Consider the following 14963-nt stretch of genomic DNA (forward strand, 5'->3'; position numbering starts at 1 on the left):
TAATCAGAAGCCTGTAAACATGTCATATTACCTGTTTGAGGACCAGAATGCTGAGCTACAGACATTTGAAACCTGTGAGTATGTTGTGACCACAGCATGTTCTATATGAACTGTGTTATATAAAATGCTTGTCTGGGAGATTACAATTGTTGGGGGATTTAAGAGTTGGGCACTATTGTAATATGACTGCAACAGTCTTAATAAAAATTAAGAGCCTGACACAGAATTTAACATCTGGGTGAAACATTTGGAGAATTACTTCCAAAGCATATTTGAGATTGCTGTAAACAAATGAAATAATTTTCTTATTGTGTCAAAAAGCAATTTGCAACGTATTTGTTTTGTAAATTTGTCACAGTGGTGGAACAAAGTACATTTTTCTCTCCTTTGCCACTTTGATTAATAGTCCACTCATACTATCTAACAGCTGTATTTACTTTACAAATTAATATCTTACACCAAACCAATCTCATCAGTTAATGACTGAATGAATTATGTTAAACGTGCCTCACCACTAAAATGCAGTCTAACCTTAATCCTACAAAACTGGAGGCCCTGCAGACCCCAGAGGTATACTTCATCATTTATCATCATTTACATTTTTCATGGCTTTGTCAATCATTTTGTTCCTAATGACTTAATATCCTTGTTGTTTCTGTTATAATTAGTGCTTTTATAAATACCAATTGGGGTCCTGGGGGGCCCCAGTTATCCATCCATCCATCCATTTTCCTCCTCTTATCCGGGGTCGGGTCGCGGTGGCAGCAGGCCAAGCAGGCTGACCCAGAGTTCCCTCTCGCCCACAACATTTTCCAGCTCATACTGGGGGATCCCGAGGCGTTCCCAGGCCAGCTGGGAGATATAATCCCTCCAGCATGTTCTGGGTCTTCCCCGGGTGCCTGGAAAACCTCCAGTGGGAGGCGTCCAGGAGGCATCCTAAGTAGATGCCCGAAACACCTCAGCTGACTCCTTTCGACGCGAAGGAGTAGCGGCTCGACTCCAAGTTCCCTCCTGATGTCCGAGCTCCTTACCCTATCTCTAAGGCTGAGCCCGGCCACCCTACGGAGGAAACTCATTTTGGCCGCTTGTTCCCGCGACCTTGTCCTTTCGGTCACGACCCAGAGTTCGTGACCATAGGTGAGGGTAGGAACGTAGACCGATCAGTAAATTGAGAGCTTTGCCTTCCGGCTCAGCTCCACTGTTCCACGGCCAGGACGGAATCCTCACTGCTGCTCTTGAATCCGAGGTTCGACAAACGGTCGGAGCCTCCTTTCCAGCACCCTGGCATAAGCCTTCCCCGGTAGGCTGAGTAGTGTGATACCCCGATAATTCGAGCACACTCTCCGGTCCCCCTTTTTGAAAATGGGAACCACCACCCCGGTCTGCCAGTCCATGGGCACTGATCCCGACCCCCATGCGACACTAAAGAGGCGTGTCAGCCAAGACAGCCCAACAGTGTCCAGCGCCTTCAGCATCTCAGGGCGGATATCATCCACCCCCGGCGCCTTGCCACCAAGGAGCTTTTTGACTACCTTAGTGACCTCCGCCAGGGATATGGGTGAGCCCCCCCAGGGTTTCAGGCGCTGCCTCCTCTGCAGAGGACATGTTGGTCGGGTTTAGGAGTTCCTAAACAATGTCCCCCGTCCGCGTCAGCAGTCCCCCCCCCGCTGAGAACAGCCTGGGGTAGGCCCTGCTTTCCCTTCCTGAGCCGTCGGATGGTTTGCCAGAACCTCCTTGAGGCCAACCGAAAGTCCTTCTCCATGGCCTCCCCGAACTCCTCCCATGCCCAAGTTTTAGCATCCGCGACCACCGCAGCTGCAGCCCTTCTGGCCTGCTGGTACCTCTCAGCTGCTTCAGGAGACCCCTGGGCCAGCCAGGCCCTGAAGGCCTCCTTCTTCAGCTTGACGGCTTCCCTCACCTCCGGAGTCCACCACTGGGTTCTCGGGTTGCCGCCACGACAGGCACTGATGACCTTCCGGCCACAGCTCCTAGCGGCCGCGTCCATAATAGAGGCTTTCAACATGGTCCATTCGGATTCCATGTCCCCAACCTCCCTCAGGATGTGTGAGAAGTTCTTCCGGAGGTGGGAGTTGAAGACCTCCTGGACAGGGTCCTCCGCCAGACGTTCCCAGTTCACCCTCACTATACGTTTCGGCTTGCCGGGACTTTCCAACCGGTTCCCCCGCCATCTGATCCAACTCACCACCAGGTGGTGATCAGTTGACAGCTCTGCTCCTCTCTTCACCCGAGTGTCCAAGACATACGGCCGCAGATCAGATGATACGATTCCAAAGTCGATCATTGATCTCCGGCCTAAGGTGTTCTGGTACCAGGTACACTTATGAGCCACCTTATGTTCTAACATGGTGTTCGTTATGGCCAAACCATGGCTAGCACAGACGTCCAATAACGAGACACCACTCGGGTTCAGATCGGGCAAGCCGTTCCTCCCAATCACCCCCTGCCAGGTTTCTCCGTCATTGCCCATGTGAGCATTGAAGTCCCCCAGGAGAACTATGGAGTCGGCAGGCGGCGCCCTTTCCAGGACCCCTCCCACCGACTCCAAGAAGGCCGGACACTCCGAACTTCTGTTTGGTGCATAAGCACAAACCACAGTCAGAGCCTTGCTCCCCGCAACCCGTAGGCGCATGGAGGCGACCCTCTCGTTCTCCGGTAAGAACTCCAACACAGCGGCGCTCAGCCAGGGGCTCGTGAGTATCCCCACTCCCGCCCGGTGCCTCTCACCTTGGGCAACTCCAGAAAAGGACAAAGTCCAACCCTTCTCCAGAGCCAGTGCTGTGTGTGGAGGTGAGTTCAACTATATCTAGCTGGTATCGCTCCACCTCCTGCACAGCTCCGGCTCTTTCCCCACTAGCGAGGTGACGTTCCACGTCCCTAGAGCTAGTCTATGCTGCTGGCGATCGGCCTGCCCAGGCCTCCAGCCTGACCCGCCACCCGGTCTGCATTGCACCCGACCCCGATGCTTGTCCCTGCGGGTGGTGGGTCCACAGGGTGGCTGCTCCATGTTGTTTCTTCGGGCTGAGCCCGACCGGGCCCCATGGACGAAGGCCCGGCCACCAGACGCTCGCTGACGAGCTCCCCTCCTGGGTCTGGCTCCGGGAGGGTGCCCCGGTTTCCCTGGTCCGGGCGAGGTGGCTGAAGACCGTGGGCTCCTTATCATCAGGGTTATTTTGAACCGCTCTTAGTCTGGGCTCTCCGCTGAGACCTGTTTGCCTTGGGAGACCCTGCCAGGGGCTGCTGCCCCGGACAACATAGCTCCCAGGATCACTGAGCCACTCAAACTCCTCCACCACGTTAAGGTGGCGATTCGCGGAGGAGGGGCCCCAGTTAAAAGCATCCAATTGCAGTCTATGCAGTGTTAATAGATAAAATGGCACAGATAGTTTAAAGTATGACACACTATCAGGGGGGTAACTGTCAGTTATTTTGAAGGAGACAGACACACATTTCCTCATGTGCTCAGTTTGATTTTGTTTTACACAATTTTCCAATAACTGTTACTATTCTTAACAGCCGATTGTGAATGTTAGTTAGTCCTGATGGGCAGGTGGCACCTTGCATGGTAGCCCTGTCATCAGTGTATGAATGGGTGAATGATGACATTTAGTGTTAAAGAGCTTTGAGTGGTCAGAAGACTAGAAAAGAGAGAAACAAGCACAGTTTATTTACTATTTAAATCAGGTGACATTAATTCTATAATCTAGAAGAAATAAGTTAACATTTTGTTATGATGGTTGTTTCTTACAGTCAGTAGTCGTGTGTTTGTAGAATGAGAGTTAATGTAATAATATTCCACTATTATAATATACAGTAAAGTTATCTGGTCAGGGGTCATTCTGCTGCATAATAAGTACTTTGACTTTAATAAGTTAAGTACATTTGACAGCTGATAATACTTTCATAATTTTAATTAAATGCCATTTTGAATGCACTACTTTTATTTGTAATTAAATATATTTACATTGTGCTATAGCTACTCTTACTAAAGTCTTCCGCCACTGTTGGTTTAAGTTGAACATGAACTTAAATTGAAAATGCATTTCAAATTACAGCTTTAAGTCAACAATGAAATTAATGAGATGAAGCTAAATGGCCACTGAGCAGAAAATAGAAGCACCTGTAACACAATGCAATGTGATGAAATTGCCTTACAGTAGTCACAAAATTGTTAACTGTGAGCCCATAACTATCCTTCCTCCAACTCTCCACCCATCATGTAAAGTTGACACAGCACACAGCGCACAGCTCCAGATATAAACCTATTCTAGTCTTTGCTCGATTGGTAATTCTGTTTTGCACTGAAAGGTGCTTTTTACATTATGTCCACTCTAATGTAATCCAGACCACAATCTACAGCCTCAAAAGTCGGCACAGATGCACCTCTGTGTTTACACCTCCGCCAGGATTAACAACCATGACAAATGTTGTTAGGACTGTTTGCTGGCAGTGTTCAGTACTCTGTATTCAAAACACTTTCAGTTTGTAATTCACACACAATTTGGCCTGTAGTTTAAGAGAACTGGGATATTCTTGATATTTGAAATTATTCTCATAATTCCGAGGAAAATTTGTAAAAAATAAAATAAAACAAAAAAACGCATTTCCCTCAATTTAATCCAGAAATATGGCTTTATTCTGACAATTTGTATTATTTTTTCATCTTTCTCATTGACTTAAAAAGAAACCAGCAGCAAAGAAATATACCATATCATTAAATGTTTACACTATCATAATGGTGTACATTTTGATAAAGCACTCTTGACAGTTTGATCTTTTCATGTATTTTAGTTTAAAATTCATACATTTACTATCAAAATTATGTGCAGATGATGACGATGACGATGATGATGACGATGACGATGATGATGACGATGACAATGATGATGACGATGATGATGACGATGATGATGATGATGATGATGATGATGATGATGACGATGACGACGACGACGACGACGACGACGATGACGACGACGACGACGACGACGACGACGACGATGACGATGACGATGACGATGATGATGATGATGATGATGATGACGATGACGACGACGACGACGATGACGAGGATGGTTCTTATCACAAGGGCTCTGTGTGCTCGTATTGTGAATTCTGTGAGGTAGGTCTAAAATTATTTCGAGAAATTTGATGTTGTTATTAAAGCTAAGTCCGAAAACTAGAGACCTTCACAAAATGATGTGATGTGAAATCCTAAATCAAAATGTAACAATGTGTGGGGATGGGAACTACATAACAAATGAAGTTTGTTTCATTGCGCATTGAAATGGAAGTAGTACATACGTACATCCAATCCTGCCCTCTACACATGTCCACTCTGTCGTATCTTCTATATACCATCCTTTCTAACTCCGCCGACTCCAGATTTCTTCCTAACTATATGTGTCTTCTTACAGCACTGTGACGACTGTGACAAATGTCCCTGTAAAGAGGGAGACAAATCTGAACACTGCGATGACTGCAAGGTGAGAAAATACACATTATGTGACATTTGACTTCTGGTCAGCCCGTGCTCTCTCTAACACCAGAGAAAAGGAAACTCTTTATCAACTTTGTTTGTGGTGTAAGGTTGTGACGAAAGGCCCCAGTGCTTGATCTTATGACTGGCTCCAGTGCTTGTTATCATGACCAGCTCCAGTGCATGCTACTATGACTAGCAGTGCATGCATTATTGCAAGTTCCAGTGCATGCACTTATTACCAGTTACATTACATTACAGTCGTTTAGAAGATGCTTTTATCCAAAGCGACTTACAATAAGTGTATTCAACATCGGTATTCAAGAGAACTACTAGTCACCAGAAGTCAGAAGTGCATCTCCTTGTTTAAACAAGCATCTAAGAGCATAAACCAGAGCAAACGTACAGTGCAGAAACAAACGAAAACAATAAGTTCAACAAACTAGGATGAATACAACAAGTGCTAATGGAAGGCTCAGGGTGGCACTTCTTGAAGAGGTGAGTTTTCATCCTGATGAAAGATGGGCAGTGACTCTGCTGTCCTGACGTCAGTGGGGAGTTCATTCCACCATTGTGGGGCCAGGACAGAAAACAGCCGTGAGCGGGTCGATCGGCCGCAGGGACCTCTGAGCGACGGGGCAACCAATCGCCCCGAGGCAGCAGAGCCAAGTGGTCTGGCGGGGGTGTAGGGCTTGACCATGGCCTGGAGGTAGGAAGGAGCTGTTCCTTTCACTGCCCTGTAGGCTAGCACCAGAGGCTGAAACTGGATGCGAGCTCTTACAGGGAGCCAGTGTAGAGAACGGAGAAGGGAAGTTGTGTGGGAGAACTTGGAGTGATTGAACACCAGGCGAGCTGCAGCTTTCTGGACAAGCTCCAGAGGTCTGATGGCCGACGCCGGGGCTCCGGCAAGTAGAGAGTTGCAGTAGTCCAGGCGGGAGATGACAAGAGCCTGGATGAGCACCTGCGCTGTCTCCTCAGTGAGGAAGGGGCGAATCCTCCTGATGTTGGAGAGCAGGAATCTCCAGGAGCGTGTAACCAATGCAATGTTTGCTGAGAACGACAGTTGGTCATCCAGGGTCACACCCAGGTTCCTCGCAGTCTGAGTTGGCGTCACCACGGTATCGTCAATGGTGATGGACAGGTCTCGGTGCGGGCAACCCGCATTTCAGTTTTGCAGTTCCAGTTCCAGTGCACTCTATGGTTACTAGTTATGAAAAAACATACACAGAGACACCATCAGGCTTACATGTATTTTACCAACAAGTTACTTAGGCAATTGTATTGCGAATAGCTCTATCTGAAGCAGGGGTATTCAATTAAAATTCAACGAGGTCCTATTAGAGAGACTTTCCTCATTCAAAGGTTCGGAACATCACAATAATGTCTAAATTGCGCGTGGTTTAGTCCCATATATATTGAAGTAGCTTATTTCTCAAATTAAGAAAGTTCAATTGAATAATATCTCAACAATAATTCGTGTCAGATTTCAAATTGAACTGGATCAATTATAAATAATAAATAATCTCATAATAAATAAATGATCTTCTCTTGTTTCAAGTAAAATAAGAACTGGATTAAAGAATAAATTAGAGAACAGAAAGCTTTTGAAAAATGTGCATCTTAAAATAAAGTAATTCATTTTAGAAAAATGAATTGAACTGAATTGTCCTGCCGCTTTAGATTCAGTTCATTCAGGGTGAAGTCAACCAAAAGAAATATGATATTTTTCTTAGTGTGTAGCGACTGTATCTGTGGTTGTTGGAACCAGCTCTATCCTCTCTGTTAACATCATTGTTGGTCAGTGAATTCATGAGTCAGGATTCTGATCATATTGGGCTCTTAGATTGTTTATTATTTGTGGGTTCATTTAGATGTGAGTGGGTACGTTTGCTCAAAAGATTTATGCTTTGACTCGTAGTGTTGCTTCATATTACCGCTTTTAATAATCGGCACAGTCTCTGAACATGTGAGACATGCTGGTTTTAAACTGTCCATAGGAAGAATTAACATTTAAGAGTCTGTCCATTCTTCTGCTCTCTCTCACCACATTTCTCTTTTTGGAGAACGTCATGTGAAATAACTTCTCTGACTCACGTATTATTCCACGACTACTCGATCTCTCGTCCAGTCTCTCCCATCTGTGTTTATCTCACTCAAGCCGCGATGCTTATCACAATACACATATTTGACTGGCTGAGTAGCATCATGTGATGTGACTTAATACGCATGTAATTGGTCGGTGTGTTTCCTTGACCGCTGAACGAGCGCCGTAAAGGCTAGAAAAGCTGCGGTAGTTCAAATGTTATAATTCTCAATTATCTATCGGTTGTAGGTCCAGGGTCCGGATACAACGGTGTCTGGGTCCCTGCTCTAAAGGCTTTCTAAATGACCAAAATCATAAAGTACAATACAGCTTTCACTTTTCCATCGGACTAAACAGCAGTGCAAGCACTCTGTCCAGAGTCAGACACAGAAGCATTCACTAACATTACATCTTCAGCCATCATACAAATGCATACTATTTTAATTTCTGTTTTCTGTATTTATTACTTTCTTTCTTGTTCACAGATGTGCAGTTACTGCCATGTGTGTCCTGCTTGCCAAACTCTTTGCCAGCCCGGTGAGTAAATGCAGAGCTGCCACAGTATCACATCAGTAAAGGAAAGTCTTGTTGCTCATTTCAACTGATCACTCCGAATGTCCTGCACTTCAAAAAAGTGGAGAGTTTTCTTTCCCGCACAGTATCGGAAGACATTACATTTATTTTTTCTGTCGGTTTCATCCAAAGTAACAATAAGTGCGTTCAACCACTGGGATACAACCCCAAAAATTACAAGAATCACGCAGGTATATAAACTTCATCAAATGCGACGTACTTCTTCAAGTGCAACATTAAGACATTTAAACAAAATAAGAGAAAGGGTTTTTATGTTCCGTATTTTATTGTATGGGCCAAGGTGCATTCTGAACAGATGAGTTGTCCGTCTGCGACGGAAGATGTGTCGAGTGTCTGCTTTCCTGATGTCAATGGGGAGCTCCTTCCACCATCGCGGAGGCAGGACAGCAAACAGTGGGAGTAGAAAGCCGGTTAGCAGAGCAGAGAGCGTACCGGTGTATTGAATCTGATTCGAGCAGCTGCTGGGAGTCGTGCAGGGCGTGGAGACTTATCTGGCGATGTAGTATATGTAAACTAATCACAGTCTAATTTTGACGCAACATTTTTAATCCTAAAAGGAAATTCAACTTACATCAAATGACAATAGTTTGATTTCTACAGCAGTGTTATATCACAAAACATTTTGTTATATGACCAAAATGCAGGCCGAGCTTTGATGAAAAAGGTTGGATTTTGCTGTTTGTTGACGGAGGCTCCAGCTCACACTTACTTTGTCTTTTTTCTTCAGGGGGTTTTCTTGATGAAGTGACTGGATCTATCTACAAGTAAGTCATATTTACACTGTTTGAAACCTGTTCAAACATGAATAAACTACAGTCTGTGACCTATTTGTCTCTCTATGGACAGGACTGTAGCTGATGTCTTTGATGATGGCGATGACGACAACTGAGCCCGTATATGTTGCCACCATGTGGCCAAACCATGTTTCACCTTCACTTCTGATTTTCATTGTTATTTTTGTCTTTTTCCTTGAGAACATTGAACATGTGCTCACCAATGAGTGAATAGAAGTTGTTAAAGGAATAACTAAATATATTTGTGTACTGTTGTGAACTGACAAGTCGTACTGTACTTTTAGGAAACTGAATTATTTGAAGACATATTTGGGATATGTTAAATAAAAAGAGAGGACATTTTCACTAATTGATTTATTGATTTGAGAGTGCTTATAGACTGAATGAATGAAATGCTGTTTAACAATAAAAGACAGTGAAAGACAATTTTTCTGGAAAAACAGGCAATTTTGTGCAACATAGTAAAAGACAGACTTGAGACTTGGACTTGAGTAAGACAAGAGTCTTGAATCTGATGACTTGACATAATCAAAATCGACTTCGATTTTTACATCAATGACATTCTGGTGGAGCTAGATTACAATTTGAGCTCTTACCTTTGGACATAGTTGTGCAGCCAGTACTTTCAATACATCGTCCTTAAAGTTGTAACTTCCTCGATTGTGTTTGTATTAAGAATAAGAGAACCAAAATCAGATTTAGATTAACAACATCAAGGAATAGAGGAGTAAATTAATGTACTTTAAATACCTGGCCTGAAATACAAAACATATAACATACAAATGCATTGGTAATAAATTAACAAATTCATATATATGATAGTATTTGTACAGAGGCAAGCTACACATTATATTACTTATTTACATAAATACAATTATTATGAGTCACCTACTACCCAAAATGTGGAATATGAATACCTTCCTCCTTAAAACCCCTACCTCACTCATAATGTATGTTGTGGGTCTTTTCCAAAAAGTTAGATTACAGAAATGTTCATTTTGGAATGCTTAAAGTTTGTGCATCATAATCAGTTACAACGATGTCAGTTGCAACTCTTAAGGCTCTTTTACGTTGGGTGTAATGTTTAACGTCTGTATGAAGTCAACAACTGACTGTCAAATCAAATATAGAAAGTGCAATTGAATAATATCTCAACAATATTTATTGTCAGTTTTCAAATTGAACTGGATGAATTATAATTAATAATCAAATACATGCATTTAAATAAATTAAAATATGGACTGCATGGAGTAAAAAAATAAAATACATGACAGAACGCTTTTAAAAATTGTGCATCTTAAAATAAAGTGCTTCATTTTAGAAAGATGAACTGAATTGACCTGCAGCTTTAAATTCAGTTCATTCAGGTGTGAAGTCGTGTCACCCAAAAAAGCCACAATATTATATTCTTATCATTTGTGTGCAGGGACTTTATCTGTGGTTATTGAAACCACTTGTTTCAGCTATATTCCTCTAAATCATAAATAAGTCTATATAAGTAATATAGCATGTTGAATAAAGTAATAAAACCTTTTAGTATAGTACATCGTAGTCATAGTAGTAAAATGCAAATTGGGTAATCTTTTCTTCCGATCAGAGCAGTGAAACGTACCACCCAAACAAAAAAGAATGAATAGAAAGACTTATTATTTGTCTTAATAACTGTTATCCACCAAATAATTCAGTTCAAAACAGTTTTAAGGTCTTAAATCCATCAATTGACGAATTCCGAAAATCAGGTGCAGGTGAGATTTGGGTGTGGATATAGATACCGTACAGTACACGGGACGCAATATATTAGCATTTGATTATGAATTTGCAAACATAGACAGCTTAACAATGTTAAAAGGATAAATTGTGGAGTTATTTGCAACAGCTTAAACTTTTGTTGTGACTTGTTGTATGTATATGATTTAAAATATCTGCAATCTGCAAAGCAATAGACAAAAATGTTTGTTTTTGTAATATACAGTGTTATGTCATTACTGCTAATGGGTCATAATGTGTGGAGTTTTGTGAAAACTGTGCCATGGAAAACACGGTGAACGCTGGACTAGCAAATAGTGAATTCATAAAAGGAGACATTATCTGCCCTTGAGAACAGAATAGAATAGAATGCTGGATGGAACATGTGTGTTCCATGTCACGAATAAATTAGAATGTTGATGTGTCATCTTATGTATAAAGCCAGATGGCTTGTGCAACTTAACCTCAGTCTCTTCAACAACTCAACACCCAGGCAGTAGCCCTGGTTCCTCTGAGCCAATGCTGACGGTGAGCGTTTCAACTGTGAAATGGACACAGTCGCGCTCTTGAGTCCTGCACGGAGACAGGAGTCGCAGTGTGTGGGGCAAGCCGCAGGCTGCCGTCAGCATTGTGTAAAGATGGTCGTCCAGTCTTCAATGCTACCTGGGGCCAAGAAGTCTGCGATGTAGGAGGCTGTGGTAAGATACTCGAACCAAACTCCTGTAGCATATCTGACCTGTAACTTTGGGTTCAGAATAGACTTTGACTGCTACCACTTTTCGTAATTTGGCTCAGGATGTTTGGTGTCATAATCATTTGAGGATTACCAAATCCCTCCTTCAATATCAAATTGTTTACGTTGATTATTTACTTAGAGTAAAGTACAGTAAAACTTAGAGAACTTTGCTTATAGGAGTGCTATTATGAAATATAGTATTTATAATCATACAGTTGTAAAATAATTAACTATGTAAAATGTTGGGATTTACTCTAACTTCCTACATTACGACAGTCTTTTTATGCTCTCATTCACTCACAAATCTCTCTGGCTCTCGCCAATAAAAAAAAAGTCATAGTTTAGTATGTCGAAAAAAATCATAAAATAGAATGTCGGGAAAAGGCATTAAATAGTCATAGTATAGTATGGCAAAAAAGTCATAGTTCGATATGTCAATCAAAGTAATAATTAAGTTATACTTTAGAATGTCAAAAAAAGTAATAGTACAGTATGGCCATAATAGTCATAAAAAAAAGAAGAAAAAAAAGAAAGTCATAGTATAGTATGTTATGTTATCATTATTATTATTATGACTCACATTACTATTTTATATTACCGATACCATTAACGCGCATTACTGACTGTGCTTCTTCACCGGAGTCTCTGTGCTTTCTCGCCTCACAGGTGTCCATGGATCCTGGTTATACCTGGACCCTGGTCTGGTCTCCTGCCGTGGTTCTGTCATATGCATTGAATGTGTTGTAACTCTGTTATGTTGTTCATTCTGTACACATGACATCTATTGCATTTCTGTCCATCCTGGGAGAGGGATCCCTCCTCTGTTGCTCTCCCACAGGTCTCTCCCTCTTTTCTCCCCGTTAAAGGGTTTTTTTTGGGGGAGTTTTTCCTGTTCCGATGAGAGGGCTCCGGGACAGAGGATGTCGTATGTGTATAGATTGTAAAGCCCTCTGAGGCAAATTTGTGATTTTGGGCTATACAAAAATAAATTGAATTGAATTGAATTGAATACGTCGAAAAAAGTGATAACTTGGTATAGTAGTATAGTATAGTATGTTGAAAACGTCATTAAAAAAGTCATAGTATAGTATGGCAAAAACGGTCAACATATAGTATGTTGAAAAGAGTAATAAAATAGTCATTACAGTTTGTCAAAATTCTTGTCAAAAAGTCATAGTGTAGTATGTTGAAAGAAATCATAATATAGAATGTCGGGAAAAGTCATAAAAAAACTCATGGTATAATATCTCAAAAAAAGTAATTGGATAGTATGTCGAAAAAAGTCATAAAGAGTCATAGTATAGTATGTTGAAAAAAGTAACAAGAAAAAGTCATGGCAAAGTATATCAGAAAAAGCGAAAATAAAGTCATCATAAAATATTTCGAAAAAAAGTCGGAATGGCATAGTATAGTACGTTATACTATAGTAGGTCAAAGAAAATCACGGTATAGTATGTAAAAAAGTGTTCAAAAAGCCACGGTATAATAAGTCATTAAAAACATTCACTCACAAATCTCTCTGGCTCTCGCCAATAAAAAAAAAGTCATAGTTCAGTATGTCGAAAAAAATCATAAAATAGAATGTCAGGAAAAGGCATTAAATAGTCATAGTATAGTATGGCAAAAAATAATGAAAAGGTCAGTATAGTATGGCAAAAATGGTCAACGTATAGTATGTTGAAAAGAGTAATAAAATAGTCAAAGTATAGTTTGTCGAAAATCTTGTCCAAAAGTCATACTATATAGTATGTCGGGAAAAAGCATTAAATAGTCATAGCATAGTATGTCAAAAAAACTCATAACATAGCTTGTAAAAAAAAGAAATTCATGAAAAATGTCATAGTACATTATGTGGAAAAAGTCATCAAAAGCAATAGTGTAGTACAGAGGTATTCAATTAAAATTCACCGAGGTCCATTTCGAGATAATTTCTTCACGCAAAGGTCCGGAACGTCACAATAACACAATATATTTTTAAAATCATGAATCACAAGAAAGAACATGCTTTGTGAAATGCAACGTCTATTTGAATGAATGCAAGTTCAACTTTCTTATTTTTCCACCAGATGTGACATCTCATGGCATAAGCTCGACCCACATGGCAACATATAGCAGTGGTTGCAGCAAGAAGCATTCATTTAAACAGAAATTAGCATTTTTTCAACTTGTGAGGGACCAGGGTACACGTAAAGCTGGGAGAGCAGGTAAAGTGGGAAAAATAGGGATCTTATTCACAATTTACAATAATTAAGAAGGGCAACAAAATCAAGCCAAAGTGACAAATCATAATAACTATATAAACGTAACATAATTACTCTAAAGTCTAAGCACGACTTAACGAAACAGAACTTTTAGTACAGTTTAATACAACATAGTGAGCTCTCTTCTGAACAAGAGACACTGCCTCCCCATCTCCTAACTGCATGATATATACAATGCATGCCAGTTCATAGTTGATTGCAGGGGAGAGAAGAAATTCCTCCTCTGTGGTGCAGATGTCGGTGCTCCTGAGAACACCCCTCTGGCTGTTGTAGAATGGCACAGTCCAATTGTCCAGGCTAATCTACTTAGGCAGGTGTGATACAGCATCTCAGTCTTTTGCCGGAAGGATGGTCGGCTTCAGGATACTGACATTTAGATATATTTGTATAGCACCTCTCAAAACACTGTAAAGTGCTTTACATTAAAAACGGAAACACATTTAACTCTTGAACCCTAAGCTTTTTTTTAGGCCTCTTCTTGAAAATTGTAACCCATACAAAAGAGACTACAATTCTGTAACTACAAGGTCTATTTTAAAAATGTTGATGCTTGAATAACACTAGGAATTGTGAGATTTGATGAGATGAGTAAACATTGTGTATACGTTACTGGTTAATAGTAGCTGAAGACTGAACACAGCAAACAGGGAAAATTCCCAGGTTCGCCTGAAGAAAAAGCACTGTAATTTATTAAATGAGGCCCTGGCTAGCCTAAAAACATTCATAATTCATAGCACAAAGGGTGCAGGTGCCTCACAAAAAGATTTGGTGGAAATAAAGTGAAGCAAACCTCAGTTATAGGTGTTTATATAAAAAGAAACATGCCAAATTCTCATTTTCGAACCAGGATTTGCAGCTGTTCCATTGTACTTTTATATACTATATAACTATATATTTCACTATATTTAACTTTGTTTATCACTCATATTGTACAATCTATCATAACAGAGCTGTTTGGAGAGCTTCTTTGCATAGGGGAAAAGGCCACTAAGGAGACAGAAGAAGAGCCTACAACTTCCAAGAAAAAGAAAGCTTCATTTAACAGACAATATCAGGAGTCTTAACTTTGTTTATCACTCATATTGTACAATCTATCATAACAGAGCTGTTTGGCATCATTTTGACCCATTTTGACGTCTCATATCTCTCCTCCATGCATTTTTCTCGTCTCTGTCTGTGTGTATTGAGCCCTTGCATAGCCTGTGGTGGGCGCATCTTGTCATGTGACCACTCGTTAGAACCGGGTGCTTAT

At 41.2% G+C, this 14963-nt stretch overlaps 1 protein-coding gene across 1 annotated transcript in view; it reads left to right on the forward strand.

The window, feature by feature from the left end:
• Positions 1 to 9394, forward strand: part of LOC306709900 (uncharacterized protein) — a 12177-nt gene extending 2783 nt beyond the window's left edge. The window contains exons 2-6 of the mRNA XM_079178215.1: positions 4848 to 5140; positions 5436 to 5504; positions 8066 to 8117; positions 8902 to 8938; positions 9021 to 9394. Coding sequence (XP_079034341.1) covers positions 4848 to 5140; positions 5436 to 5504; positions 8066 to 8117; positions 8902 to 8938; positions 9021 to 9063 — 494 coding nt within the window. The 3' untranslated portion in view covers positions 9064 to 9394. The remainder of the gene's footprint in view (positions 1 to 4847; positions 5141 to 5435; positions 5505 to 8065; positions 8118 to 8901; positions 8939 to 9020) is intronic.
• The last annotated feature ends 5569 nt before the right edge of the window (positions 9395 to 14963 follow it).

This window comes from Pholis gunnellus (assembly GCF_910591455.1).
Source record: "Pholis gunnellus genome assembly, chromosome: 17".
Lineage (NCBI taxonomy): Eukaryota > Metazoa > Chordata > Actinopteri > Perciformes > Pholidae > Pholis > Pholis gunnellus.